This window comes from Chiroxiphia lanceolata, chromosome 2, assembly GCF_009829145.1.
Source record: "Chiroxiphia lanceolata isolate bChiLan1 chromosome 2, bChiLan1.pri, whole genome shotgun sequence".
In the NCBI taxonomy this organism is placed as follows: Eukaryota; Metazoa; Chordata; class Aves; order Passeriformes; family Pipridae; genus Chiroxiphia; species Chiroxiphia lanceolata.
In genome coordinates this window covers 115,573,788-115,588,213 of record NC_045638.1, presented here as the reverse complement: position 1 = coordinate 115,588,213, position 14,426 = coordinate 115,573,788, and the positions used below count along the sequence as shown (strand labels likewise).

The 14,426-nt window shown below is 37.8% G+C and overlaps 1 protein-coding gene across 3 annotated transcripts in view; it reads left to right on the top strand.

Moving 5' to 3' along the window:
* CADM2 (cell adhesion molecule 2) overlaps positions 1–12,583 on the top strand; it is a 607,683-nt gene extending 595,100 nt beyond the window's left edge. For all 3 annotated transcript variants that reach the window (XM_032678665.1, XM_032678663.1, XM_032678664.1), the window contains 2 exons: positions 3,255–3,380; positions 4,963–12,583. In XM_032678665.1, the coding sequence (XP_032534556.1) occupies positions 3,255–3,380; positions 4,963–5,081 (245 nt within the window). In that variant the 3' untranslated portion in view covers positions 5,082–12,583. The remainder of the gene's footprint in view (positions 1–3,254; positions 3,381–4,962) is intronic.
* Positions 12,584–14,426: the final 1,843 nt, after the last annotated feature.

Below are 14,426 nucleotides of genomic sequence, written 5' to 3'. Positions count from 1 at the left end.
TAAAAATTTCAACCTATAGCAGCATTATAATCCCATTAATCTACGCTATTAGGTGGAAACCTTATGTTTATACTGGCTTTAGATCACTTCATGTAGTCACATCAAGTGTGTCAGAGGAGGAGTGAGTCACTATATATGGTGACTCACTATACATAGGATGAAAACACAGAGAAGAACTCATCTCAGTGTATTGTGAGGATTTTTATCTATAATGTTTATTAAAGCTCGCAGAGGACATACACTGTAAATCAGGCTGTGCACTTCAATCAGCTTTTCAAAACATGCCTCTGAAGTTCTGTGCTAACCCTTGTCTGAATTATCATCTACATCAGGAAGTTTATTAGCCCTTAAAATATCTCCTTTCATTTTTTAATGTTATTGCCAGTATACCAGCAGGAGTAGTTAGTTTTTAGTGGGAAAACATGTTCTGGCTGCTCCTGACCCAGCGTTGTAGAAGAGCATCTCCTGCAGGTGGCACCCAGGACCTGCTCCTCAGAGCCCATGTGGGCGCTGCCTTCGTGCTACAGGGAGGAGGTTTACGTCAGCATTGCCACAGGCACCACAAAAGGAGGAATTTTCTAGATGGCTCAAGCAGGCTGACATTCCTGCAGCAAGCTGTCACCTCTCATCTTGTCAAGTGAGCAGTCACCTCCTCCTTGCTCCTCTCAGAAAACAAAGCCCCTGCAAGGCACAAGAAAGGATGGCTGCACGCTTCAAGCTCTTGCTGTGGCATTCTTGCTTCCCCCTGCTAGTCTGCTGGTACACAAAACTTGGGGTTCAGTTTAAATCATCAAAACAGAGCCTAAGTGCCCTTGGACTGATGTGTGCTCAGCATAGTGCCACCAACAGCAGCACCGCGCTGGGAGCTCTGTGGAGATGGAGGAGGAAGCAGCCACAGCTGACTTTATAAGGTGTTTGTAGCTTTTTTTGAGGCCCTAAACATACTACTTGCCATCATGTCCACATGATGTGATCAGCTTCCCCAAAGTCCTCTTGGCAGCCAGAAGAGAATGATGTGGGAGCTCTGAAAGCCAGCAACAAGTGACAGTCATGTCTGATGAGCCCAGTGACCGCGAAGAGCAGAATTGAATCGGTAACAGTGGCCATACCACTCTGTGCTCCAGCAAATCTGAAAGTGTGGTTTCAGAATGCCTCACAGATTACAAAAGGAGGAGGAAATATGATTCTTTTATTTATATAACATTATATTTATGTACACTTGTATGTTTATAGATCATAGAATGGCTTGAGTTGGAAGGGACCTTAAAGATCATCTAGTTCCATGGGCAGGGACACCTTCCTCTCGACCAGGTTGCATAAAGCCCCATCTATCCTGGCTTTCAACACTTTCAGGGATGGGGCATCCACAACTTCTCTAGGCAACCTCTTCCAGTGCCTCGTCACCCTCACAGTAAAGAATTTTTTCCTAATATCTAATTTAAAATTAATATCTCTCAGTTTAAAGCCATTTCCCCTTGTCATATCATTACATCCCGTTGTAAATAGTCCCTCTCCATCTTTCTCATAGGCTCCCTTCAGGTAATGGAAGGCCCCAATTATGTCACCCTGAAGCCTTCTCTTCTCCAGGCTGAATAATACTAATTCTCTCAGCCTTTCCTCGTAGGAGAGGTGCTCCATGCCTCTATTAATGTTGGTGGCCCTCCTCTGGACTTGCTCCAACAGGTCCATGTCCTTCCTATGCAGGGGACCCCAGAGCTGGAGGCAGCACTGCAGGTGGGATCTCCCCAGAGCAGAGCAGAGGGGCACAATCCCCTTCCTCACCTGCTGCCCACACTGTGGGATGAGCCCAGGATACAATTGGCTTTCTGGGCTGCCAGCAAACATGGCTGGGTCATGTCCAGTCTCTCATCCACCAGCACCCCCCAAGTCCTTCTCAGAAGGGCTGCTCTTGATCTTCCAGCCTGTGTTGATACTGGGGGTTGCCCCTGCCCGGGTGCCAGACTTCTCACTTGGCATTTTTAAACCTCATGGGATTCCCACACCAGATGTACCCATACATTCTGCTGCTGCTCAACGATCATGGTCAGCAGACTGTGATTATGGCATTGTGGAATCACACTGCCCCAGCAGTATCACAGGCCCTTCTAATCATCTTCACGGACTCGCCCTCTTTTCTGTGTAAATATATTTCCTGCCTTTCCCTTTTGCAAAGCAAAGAAGTTGTTTGCAAACTATTTGTGGGCTACAAACAGCTCATGCAAGGGAAATGCCCTTGAAGCAGTGAGAGTGGCCTGATTGCAGCATACAGTACATGCTCATAGCATCTTCAGACAATTACTATTACTTCATAGCAGAGGTGTTTTCATTCTAATAGAAATCTTACTGCGATCCTTAGATTGAATTTTTACCTTCTTCTGCATATATCTGGTGTGTCAACAGTCACAGATTGCTGGTTCATTGTTGAAAAGCTCCAAAGAATTAATCACCACTAAATAGTGCCATGTCCCATGATTGCTTCTTTGCAACTTTTGTGAAGCATCAGGCAGTGTAACGGGCTCATGACCAGCACAGAAAGCTTGAATCTGACAGTATTCCTAGAACCCTGAACAGAGTTAGTAAAATGAGCCTGCTAATACATGGTTATAACTATTGCAGGCTTACTCACATTGGGTGTTAATCGAGCAGTCATAGTAAGTTCACAAACTGACACTTGAGACTGAATGATGATCCTTCAGGTTGCCTGATACCTTTATCTGACCAAATTCATACAGACTCAGCCATGTGCAGAGGAACTTGGCACGGCTGCACTTTATCTACCTTTTTATTTCTGGTGCAATAGGATAGGAACGAAGAGAAAAGAATATATAAGGGTTCCCCACTGAGAATCAATTCTATAAATTATGTATTATGCAGACATTATTCTGCTGATGCTATCCAATCCCCAATTCTCAGTTCCTTGTTTTTTCTTCTATAAATAGCTATGGCCAGGTTTTCAGTTGTAAAATGATGAGGACAAAACTAGAAACCTTTCCCATTTAATAACCCCTGCCGAAAGAAGAATAAGGTAATATTTTTTGTAACAGTGATGTCCTCAGGGTTTTAACAATCTGGGAATACAAGCAGCACTGTGTTGTTGATAAGTTACTGGGGGTAAAAGTGGGAATAACCATGCTGAATATTAAAGAAGGAAATGCCCTATTTTCAGGATGATCAGTATAACGCTTGGTATTCTGAATTTCCCCGTCATATTTTGTCTGTGTAGGACCACTCTTGCTTTTTGTTTCTCCCTCTAGATCCAAACGCTCTGGCTGGACAGACCGGACCTGACCACGCTCTTATAGGAGGAATAGTGGCTGTAGTTGTCTTTGTAACACTATGTTCTATAATTCTCCTTGGTCGATACCTGGCAAGACATAAAGGTAGGACAGATTTAGCGGAAGTTCCATCATTTTTGGAAGCAAGGCATGAATTCACCTGGGAGTGCCATTCCCTTTTGCCTTCCCCCATCTGCTAAATGGTTTGAATAAAAGAGCTTAGTTCCCAGTCCAGTTGCAAGTGAAGCCCCTGTGAATTTTGACCAGTTTTCCAGTGGACTGGCTAAGGCAAAGGATGCATCCTCTTATAAGTCAGTTATTTAGAGAGACTAAGAGGTAAGATTGCCCCTTGGTTTTGGCCCTTAACCTGGACACTTGATTACATGATCTCAAAGTTTTATATATCAATTCTTAAAATATATATATATATATATGTCAAGTGAACAAGACTTTTCATTTTAATATATTATGCTGATATTTTAAGTGTGTGTTCAAAATATAATATTAGAAACTGGTGCTGAATTTTCAAATCAGTTTACCAAGGATCCCTCTGGAATAAGGGGTTAATTCCTGGGGCAAGCTTTACTTTATTCAGTGATTTCACCTTAATAATTCTGCTCTTTTCATTTTCAGTCCCCTCTGCCCTTAGAGATAACAGGGATGGGTTGACACTGATTTCTGACTTCTCTATGATTTGATTTTGACCTAGTTAATTCCAAAATCATTTCTTGAGGTTTAACCTCTGCATGTCTTGTAGACCTGTTGTTAAAAATAGGTTGATTCCTTGCCACTCCCCTCAAAAGAATTTTAAAAAGGAATGAAGAGAGGATGAGTGTTGGTATTAATTCATTAAGCCTCATGTTAGATAATCATATGCCTAGCAAACATAAGCTCATAAAAACATCTTTTTAATTTGATTGGGCTCTGTGAGGGAAAACTAAGATTTTTTTTTTTTAATGAGCCAATGAAAGTGTGTCTCTTTTGTTTTACTTTTATGAATGAACAGTTTTACTTCTTATGCCAACATAAATAATGCTTTTCACAAGAGGAAATTTGATTATTGTACACAATTCTTTTTATTCATATCCAGAGCATAAAAATAGCTGTGATAGTATAATGTGAGCTAGTTCAGTTAATAAAACTGCCTCAATTTTGTAATTCTTGGAAACTACTATGATACAATTCTGTAAAATTAAAGCATAGATATGATCAAGAAAGAAAAGAAATACAAATAATCAGTGACCATTAAAAAAAATAAAAAACACAATACATTCATGAAAATCTGTGTCTTCAAAGTTAGTTTGGTTTTGATGGGTAATTACTCCATGAAACAACCAAAGTTTTATCACTTGTTCTAGAACTGCAAAATATATTGCATATTACTGCAGTTAGAGAAAGTGGGGTTTTATTAAAATATTTCCTTAATTTATTGTGGATATAATTTCCTTACCATTATGAATAAAATAGAGTTTGTGCATGTGCCTTAGCAGTATAAAACCTGTAAGTATTTCTTAGGCAGATGAGAAAGCTGAGCATACCTTTATGTGTAAAAATATTTGTCCATTCATGAAATAATCAGAGCATTGTTAGAAATGTACTTCCTATAATGCAGCGTAAAGCTAAAAAAAAAAAGAACCCTAATCTTTCTTCTTTTTTTTTTTCTCTTCTGTTGTACTGATTCCTATAGGAACATATTTAACAAATGAAGCAAAAGGAGCTGAAGATGCACCTGATGCCGACACAGCCATTATCAATGCAGAAGGCAGCCAAGTCAATGCAGAGGAGAAAAAAGAGTATTTCATTTAGATGCAGAGCTAGAATCTTGGAGTTTTACTTATCAGGCTGACTGCTGGAAAAAACTGGCTATCATTTCTCAGAATTCATTTCTGCCATCTTCTGCTATCTTTATTAACTCGCATACCTGCTATAAGTAGCCAGTTTATGCCAACAATCAGCTGTTGACATCATCATTCTATAATTACAGTATCATGCGTAAAACAGGACATTTCTTATTGCCTAAAAATCATATCCACTGCTCTCTTAACATACAGTGCTTGAATATACAGCCTTAACAATGTTAATCATCATCTTAATCCAAGTTTTCTACATTTTTAAATGTTATGCAGCTTTCTTTTTCGGTTTTCTTTTATCATGTCCCTACTAGTATGTCATAGAACAAAATTCATAACGAATACTATTAGGTGAGGTCCTAATTTACTTACAGAAAATGTTAAGTCTAAGATTAGAGGTTTACAAAGAATGTTTTATACATGTCTATCTATAATTCGAAAAGCAACTTGTTTTTGAAACATCTGCCCTTGGAAACACAATTTGAAATCTGTTTAGTATAGTTTCCTTTACGTTTGGATTTGGTGGAAAAAAAGATCAGTCCAGTGAATTTTTTGTTTTGTTTTGCTTTGTTTTGTTATGATTTAAGTGGTACCTTGATAACAATGCCATGTTTCAGTGGTGAAAACATGCTGAATAGCTATACAGATTCTGCAAAGTTAGATAATAGTGCTTTATTTGAAACAATTTGTCCTACCCTTTTACTGGCTTTTGGAATCACGAAGATTAGAGAACTTTCTGAGTCATTTATGTTTTTATAATTTATTTGCTAAACATGAACTCACCTGCCTACTCAAATTTGAAGTGTTCATGGGACACAACTGCAAGGCATTTTAGTATCTGTATATAGTGCATATAATAAATTCAATTAAACATTATTTGATACATATTCAACTTTTTTTGGCAGTAGCTGTCAAGTCACAAGTAAGCATTTTCTAATGTCCATTATATCCCTTTAGATATGACTCAAATCAATATTCTGAGTAGATAACATGTGTTAGTATTTTTTTTGTCTGTATGTCCTAGCACTGTTCAGCAGCAAACTTTTCTAGTTCTTGTTAATTTTTTCTTTGTTATACAATGGAAGCACAATGTTATATGGAAAGGTAGTTTTAAGCTAACAACCAGTGCACAGCCTCAGGTTTTAAATTACAACCACATTTGATTACTATCCTTAAAAAATACTATTGAGTTGCTAAAATTCTCAATTTTTAATTTGGCAGTTCCAGAGCTGCTTCTCTATGTTGGTTTGCCAAAAAAAAAAAAATTTAAAAAAAAAAAAAAAGGGAAAAAAAAAGAAAAATAGAAGTGTTAAAACAAAATATATATGTTTTGTGTATACAGTAAATGGACTAATTCTTTATATTAAATTCCTGTCTATGCATTTTGTGAGGTACAAACTTATGTCACCGTGAATGATAGAGAATTCCTGCCATGCTTTTAGCTCCACAGTGAAAGTCTCTGTTTGGATTATTTCTGAAATTTTTTTGTGTAATTGACAGCTGAAAAATCACATGCTCTTAAATATGACAACAAAACACTGTAAGCCCATCGGCTTATTTCCTCTTCCAATGAAATGAAAAGGTTGCCATAACAGCTCTTGGGAACGATTCTACACTGGAGAACGTGAGTTAGCCTAGTTGGAGCTTGTTTTGCTCCTACCTTTTGCACCTTTGTCGAAAGAGTATTTCTCTCTGGTTGCTGTATTTGTGAAGCATAAAAGCATGATGGTCTGCTGTAAAGGACTTTCTCCTGGGATTTTATTTTTGTGTGGGGAAGGGAGAGTTTGGAGTATGACATCATGTAGTATGGTAAAATGGAAGATAAAGGTGCTGTGTCAGATTATTTATCAGAAGAATATAAACCTTTTAAGGACAATATTAGAGTATTTTAATTGTTTTTGTTGAAGCATTTATCTTGTTAATTTCTAAGAAAAAAAGGTGACGTCAATCAAAGCAGCACTTTTTTTCAAAATATACAGACATAAATAATATGATGTGGTTGAGTGTTAACATAATAAATCATATACAGTATGACATTTTAAAGAAATAAGTCTGCATTGATGTGATTGCATGCTTGTTTTTACAGTTCACTCCATACCCATCTGTGGAAAAATGCAATAATATGTTAATATAATATGGTAGTTTGAGAGAACCAGGTAGGTGCTACTAGACACATTGAAAACTAGTATAGGTTTACAAGATATTCATGTCTTTCAAAACATACACATGTGAAAGGCTGGCAAAGGAAGTTATTCAATTTGATACCAAAAATATGGGTTCTTGTCACAGCAGTAAGTTACATTAGCTACAGTACAGTATCACTTACGACAAATTTTTATTTCAGGACCTGGGGCCCAGTTCAACCTAGCTTTTAAGCACATAGTCAGCTTTGGGCATCAGAGAAGTTCCATTGGAGTATAAGGCACTATTCATATGCTTAAAAAATAAGTGCTTCCCTGGATGAGAGCCTTATTTGCTCGAGTGGAATTCCCCACCTGCGTGGCGTTTTCGACTTTTTGCATTCTTCCTAACTCCAGCTTGTTGGAATAGCAGGATTGCTACTTGAACCATTACACTGCCAAGGTCAGGTAGGACCTTCCAAAGGAGAATTGGCCTCGTGGTAACAATTTCAAACCATTTTCTCTGGTGGCATAGAAACAGCATTTCAACTTGGCAAAAAAAAGATATATAAATTGTACTGATATAAATTGTACTGTTAAAACAGTTTTGTTGGTTTTTTTTTTATTGGCTTTCAATTAAAACTTCTCACATGTGCTCATTTTTAACACAGCTGATCTTCCGTTATCTTGCACCTGGTGATGTCCCTTGCATCTGTGCACAGCACAGGTGTGAAAAACCCCACACAGAGCATTCTACCTGGGTAGCACTTTGCAGGCCTGTCTGGTTTTCACGGGTTGAAATTACCACACTAGGTGTAAAGAGGCATCCCTCTTTTCTGTAAGCAGAATCATGGCTCAGCATGGTCAACTCAATCACATTAAGTAGGCCAAAAGCCAGTTGTCCATTCCCTTTGTCCAAGTTCCCATTCTGAAAAATTGCTTTTACTATGGTGTGAGGTGCCCACGGAGCGTGTAAAACAAGAGGCTCTGAATGGGAACCACCTTTGTTACGATGTAGGTGACATCCTCTCCCACACTTTACTTGCAGAGTAGTTTTCTCAAGACCAGGTAGCTAGTTTCTGCCAGTGTACTGTTTACAGTGTCGATTGCTGATTATTTTTAAACTTTTCGATGTAGATTTTATTTTTTTTTTAAATGCTTCAAGAACATTCTCATGTTTTGAACAAGAAAGCGGTGCATCAGAAGACAAGGGGGTGCATCATCCCACTCTTTTAGTGTCATCTGACAAACCAAGAGACAGTTTAAGGAACCTGATGTTTAACTTGAGGCGCAGAGTTTAAGCTAGAACACTTCAAAAAGTTTCCACATTTACTTAAGGATGGTTCGTCTTGCACTGAGACTCCCTCTATAAAGGAATACATGAAGAAAACCAACTTTTCTAAGTAAGACATGAAAGTTAACATCTTGTGTATTTTCATTGCAGTATAATATATATATATATATATAACTATTTCAATGAAAAGAAAGGACAGAATCATCTGTAATTATGTAATTCATGATTGTAACAGCACTGAAGTTACCATGTACGCACATGTACAGTAGCTATTTCAACAGTTACAGTGTAGTTACATGTAATTCCCTGTAACATAGCAGTTATAGTGTAATTTAGTGCCACTTATTGTAAAGTGTTACCAAAAGGAAAATGGAGTTCTTACCTTTACAATTCCGTTCAAATTAAAGGTAAGTTTATTAAATTAGCATCGTAAATCTGATATTGCATTTCTTAATTAAGGAGGTGATTTAAAACTTCATGTTCACACTGCAGCTTCCCCCACCGCTTACCCAGACTCCTCCAAATGTCTATTCTCTACACTCCTAGGAACTGGTAATCTGTGATGAACATACCAAAAATCCCAGCTACTTCAACTTTAATTTAATAAGCTGTCTAATGGAGAAAAACAAACAACAGCAAAAATAACGAGTAATGCTTTTTATTAAGTGGCACAAAGTACACACTAAAAACTATGCAAAAATATAGGTAAATACAGTGTACTTACATGTAAGTATCTTGTACTTGCTGTGTATGGATATTGGAAAACCGTGTAATTATAATATGCATTTTGATTATTTCAGGCAGGGGGTGACCCCTAACAGTCACAAGGAAGAAGTGGAAGGTACATATACAAGCAGTGGATATCCTAATGCAATATGTGTAATTCCTCTACTTGCAATGACAACTAATTTATAAAAATGCTCATACCAGTCCTCATTCTCACTAGCTTTGCTTTCCATTTCTTGGAGGCTCATTAAATATCACTGAAACACCTTTAGGCAAAGTAAGACACTGACTCCGCTAACGGCTTGGCTGCCAGCACTCTGTCTGGCAACACTGTTCTGTAATCTTATTTCTGGCTCAACAGCACAAGTTTCCTCTTTTTTCTGTCCTCAAGGGAACCTAGTATGTTAAGATGCTGAAATATGCTGCCATATGCCCTGGTATTTTTAGCATGAACAACAGAGAAAGAGAGAGAGAAAGAGAGAGCTGCATTCTTCTGACCCCTATTTTGCTGAATCACCTCACCTGGAATTACCACTACTTTCCCAGTAACCCCAGGTAATGTTAAATTGTAAGTACAAAATGCTTCCATTAAAGTACAGAGGATGCCTTTAATTATAAAGCTAACGTTTCGTAAACATGAAGTTTTGTATTACAGAGCTTTTTGCTTCTTGACACTTTTCCATCATTCCCTTCCAGAAGAAATGCACTGAAAGACAGATAACATAGAGTAGCAAATGAAGAAAATATTGTAAGCCTTCTTGTGGTTGCCATTGCTATAACCCTCCTTTGTGTCCTGTGTAACAGGCAAATACATGTATTTAGAAACTGCCATTAGCATCATTCCTCACTATACTGTTCCTAGAATATGACATCTACCTCTTAGTCTAAATAATAGCTATGAGATATTTCTATACATATTAAATACTACTAGAATCTTTGGTTTAGTCTTGAAATGATATCACTGTATTATTTTTTTTTCTGTTAAAATTAGAAAAGAGTATTGCCTGGATTCATAATTCTTGCCCTATTCTTGTCTAATTTTGGGATAGTTTGAGCTTTTAACAGGGCATAAAGACACAGCCTCAGCTGGTATAAATCAGCTTCACTCAGTTGCCTTAAACGTGGGCCAATTTACACTGGCTGGGGATTCATCCCAAACAGCTTAAAAATAAACTGCTATAACACATCAATATTTAGTCAGTGCTAGATAATGATGTGCAATCCAACTGCAACACAGTTCTTACCAGTAAGGCGTGCAGGTACGAAGAGAAACTTTTAAAAGCACATGCAAGCTTTTGAATTAAATATGCAATATCAATACTGTTTAGATATCCTGACTTGTCTCTTACTTATTTAAGCATAATATTGCCAGGGCATGTTTACATTAAAAACACTCAATGCGTGGGGAGCAGAGAAGGACTATTGCAAACAGTAGGAGAAAATTAAATGGATAGAACAGCCTTTGATGTCAACAGAGCAGAGTAGAAACTCTTTTCAAGAGTAAGACTTCCTGCTTGGTTTTTCAGAGTGGACCTTGTGCATTAATAGAAACTAGCACAGTTCCTTCTTGCTATCGAGGAATCCAACCCAGCACTCTGCACTTCTTTTAACTCAGGAGAAAATAAGGGTACAAACATGGTTTAACAGCACACTTCTGTATCACTCCACATCCTCAGGATGCTCCAAGCCTTGTGCGCTTCCAGCAGCCCTTAAGGGAATTCTTCCAGCATCTAGGAATCATCTTGTTGTCAAGCTGTGTTCGTTTTCTTCAGCAATGTTTAATGTACTCACAACCAGACAAAAGGTGTGAAGCCAAAATGATGACTTTACAGTACTAGGGGCTTCCAGAGCCTTGCAGTAGATGGAAAAAAAAAAAAAATTCTTTGTGGCTTCTATGTTTACTATAGATCTGCCCTCCACATTCTGTGTCTTAAAACATTTATTCTCTGCTGGGCTAAAAGCAGCGATCTAATTGGAAAGGAGGGAGGGAAAAAATAAAAGTATCTCCTCTAAAAGCAGCAGTCTGAGCTACTATTAAAGAAAAGTTCAAGAATTTTTGTTGCTTCTGTTTTTTAAGATTTCAGGTGCAAAGCCAAGCCTGTTGGGGTCAGCACTTCAGCACTTTCCCTGTGTTCAGGGTCAAGCCAGCAGTGTTTCATGTGTGAGCTCTGATCTCACATTTCAACACAAACAGACAGCCTTAGCCTGCCCTTATGCATAGTGCTGAAAATCACCAATGCTATTTTCTTCTAAACATGCTAATTTTCTCTGTCTTATTCCAAAATGAAATATTGAAGGGTTTATATAATAGGTTTAAAGGGAGGGATTTTAAAGTAATAACTTGTAAAGAAAATGGTAAGGGTGATCACCAATCCTTTGTGTTGATTATAAAGAGGACGATAATCTTTAATTGCTGGGTTGATTTCTTTATCGTTTCCTCTTTCTCTCCTTTCTATGCATATTGATTAATGTTAGTAAATATGCAGTTGCACAAGTTGTCCTTTTTCAGTGAAAGCAGATTTGCTTATACCCCTCTCTAGCTTCCATAAAAATATGCAAATATAACCTACAGTCATCTGCTTCTGCCAAAACAGTGAGGCAAGAGAGTGAGCTCATGGATTACTGGATTCATATATGTCCTGCTTCCATAAAAATTGAGTACAATATGCCTATTGATTTGAAGAGAACAAGGCTCAAGTCCTTAATGCACATGTTTGAGTTGCTATTTAGCTCTTTTTCAAAAGAATTATAAAGCAATCCTTGTGCATCCTTTACTTTTAGCCTAGATATTTTATAACTACAAAAAAACCTTCAGTTCAGCAGGAAGTTTCCTAGAATAAATAATAAGGCATAATTTGTGAAAGGACTATAACAACTTCATCTATTCATGGTCAGTGTAAGTGTGTTCTCCTAGGAACTCCAGTATACTCTGCTCTTACACTGGCAATTTATGGCACTGGGAAGGATATATTTGAATGGGTCGGAAATACAACAGTTGACCTGTAAAAAAAAAATCCAGGGGAATTAAACATATTGCACTGATGATAAGACACATTTACTTCATTTTATTTCCTCATTAATAACTTCGAGCAGACAAAATGCATATTGTAATGTTGGGTACATGACACTTGCATGTTGCTATGCCTATATACTTACAAAGTATTCAATGTGTACTTAGTGGCGCTTAAAAATGTCATGTACAATTCTTCTAAACATTCTTACAGGGTTCCCATTTGCACTTCATCTTTCAGAAAAGTCTTGTCAGAAAATTGTCTGATGAATATTATTGAAAAAAAAATAAAATTTCAATTTTAGTTATCTGTTGGACATTTCTGAATTGTCTATTCATTTTACACAATGCCTGGTGCTTGCCAGTTTGGCAGTGGAGTTGATTTAGACCAGTGGCTGTACACACAGACTGTTCACTGACCATATTTTGTTGTTTCCACTAGAATCGTTGTAATCATATTCTTCTCAAAATATTGCTTCTGAGATTTTAAACAGTAATCCAAGAAAATAATCCATGAGACACTGGTATTTTACAGATAATTACGAATTTTATTATTTTGTTTGGTGTTCATATACTATTTACTGTGTATTGCTTTATAGTTTCTTCTGACTGACAAAGTAACAACTGTTGGATTCCGCCCTCACTGTAGGAGAAATTCATCCTTATGAAGAGGTCAAGTGATGAAAAAGCATTTAAGCCTGTGGGACTTAAATGGTGGATTAGCCCTCTTAAAGGAGCTAGAGAATTCATGCAAGGTTTTCTACACCACTTATCGTGCTTGAGTTGCTGTTGTAAAGGGCAAGAAGGCCACTGGTCTCAAAGGGAAAGAGACAAATGTCACAGGGAAGAGGAAATCCTGAGCAGGTTCGTGTTTATGAAAAAGAAACGAGTCCCAGATACCAAGAGAGACACTGTTTGGTACCTCTGTGCTGAGGATATGCCAGTGCTGTTGAGCCTCTCTGATGGCAGAGTTTTCCTGTGACCTAAATGAAGCACGCATTTGACAAATGTAGGTTGCTGTTGGATTCAGTGCATTTGTTCTTATCTCTGCTGCTTCTTTTCACTAAACCGAAATATGTCCTCTGAAGCAATTTTTTAATGTGCAATAAGAATCCTTTTAAATATAGCAACAATGCAGATTTCCACATGATCCTCAAAGTCACGTGCCCATGATTTAGGGCAAATTATGCTGGAAATCTACAGTGTACCCAAGCAAAATGACAGAGTCCAGCAAATTATGCAATCCACCTCATATTAATAGTTTTCTGCATTCTAGCTGTAATTTCAGTGCTATCCTGGTTTTCTTCATCAGCCAAAAGTTTACCCAAAGGGAACTGCACTTTGCTCTGTGACTTTCCCTAGTCAAGAGTAGATTCTTACAGTTATCACTCTAACCTGATATATCCCTCACATGATTCCCATAAAAAAAAAAAGAGTCCTAAATCTTTAAATGCTACTAACAGATTTTTTTGATCAACAGCCAACAAAATACATCCCCTCATCCCTACTTCCTGTGGTATTAAATGAAAAGAGGCCCTTTTTGTATGGGTTTTTGGTTTGATTTGGTTTGTGTTTGGTTGGTTTGGTTGGTTTTTGGTTTGAGGTGTTTGGGGTTTTTGTGGGGGGTGTTTTTTGTTTGTTTGCTTTCAATAGGAATACTGTAAGGGGAAACAAACGGGGTTTCTTTTAAACTGTAAAGGCTGCCTGAAATGTCATTGAATACTGAGAATGATTTCATTGCATACATAATCTCTGTACCAGACTGTCATGGCATTATACACTGATGTGTAAAAGAGGCAACTTGCCCCTTTTAATAGTCATCAAGCACCTATATGAAGATATACAGAGTTTTTCAAAAGTGATATTACAGAGCAACACTTGGCCAAGCCCTGTTGGTAAGCGTAAGGTAAAGGTAAGTGCAATTAGTGAAATTCAGAGATAATTAAGTGGGGATAATGAAGATGATTCCTTGCTTGACAAAGCACTGTAGTATATTGCCTTCTGGTTCTGCTCCAAGCACTTGGCAACATCCTGAGCCATGGGAGGGACTTTTGATTGTCTCTGGGCTCCTTACTTGCCCTAGCTCTTCTTCCTGCTGAGTCTGTAGCAATAGCTTCTCTGCTGCTCAGGGCTAAGAGGCTGAGGCCTTAT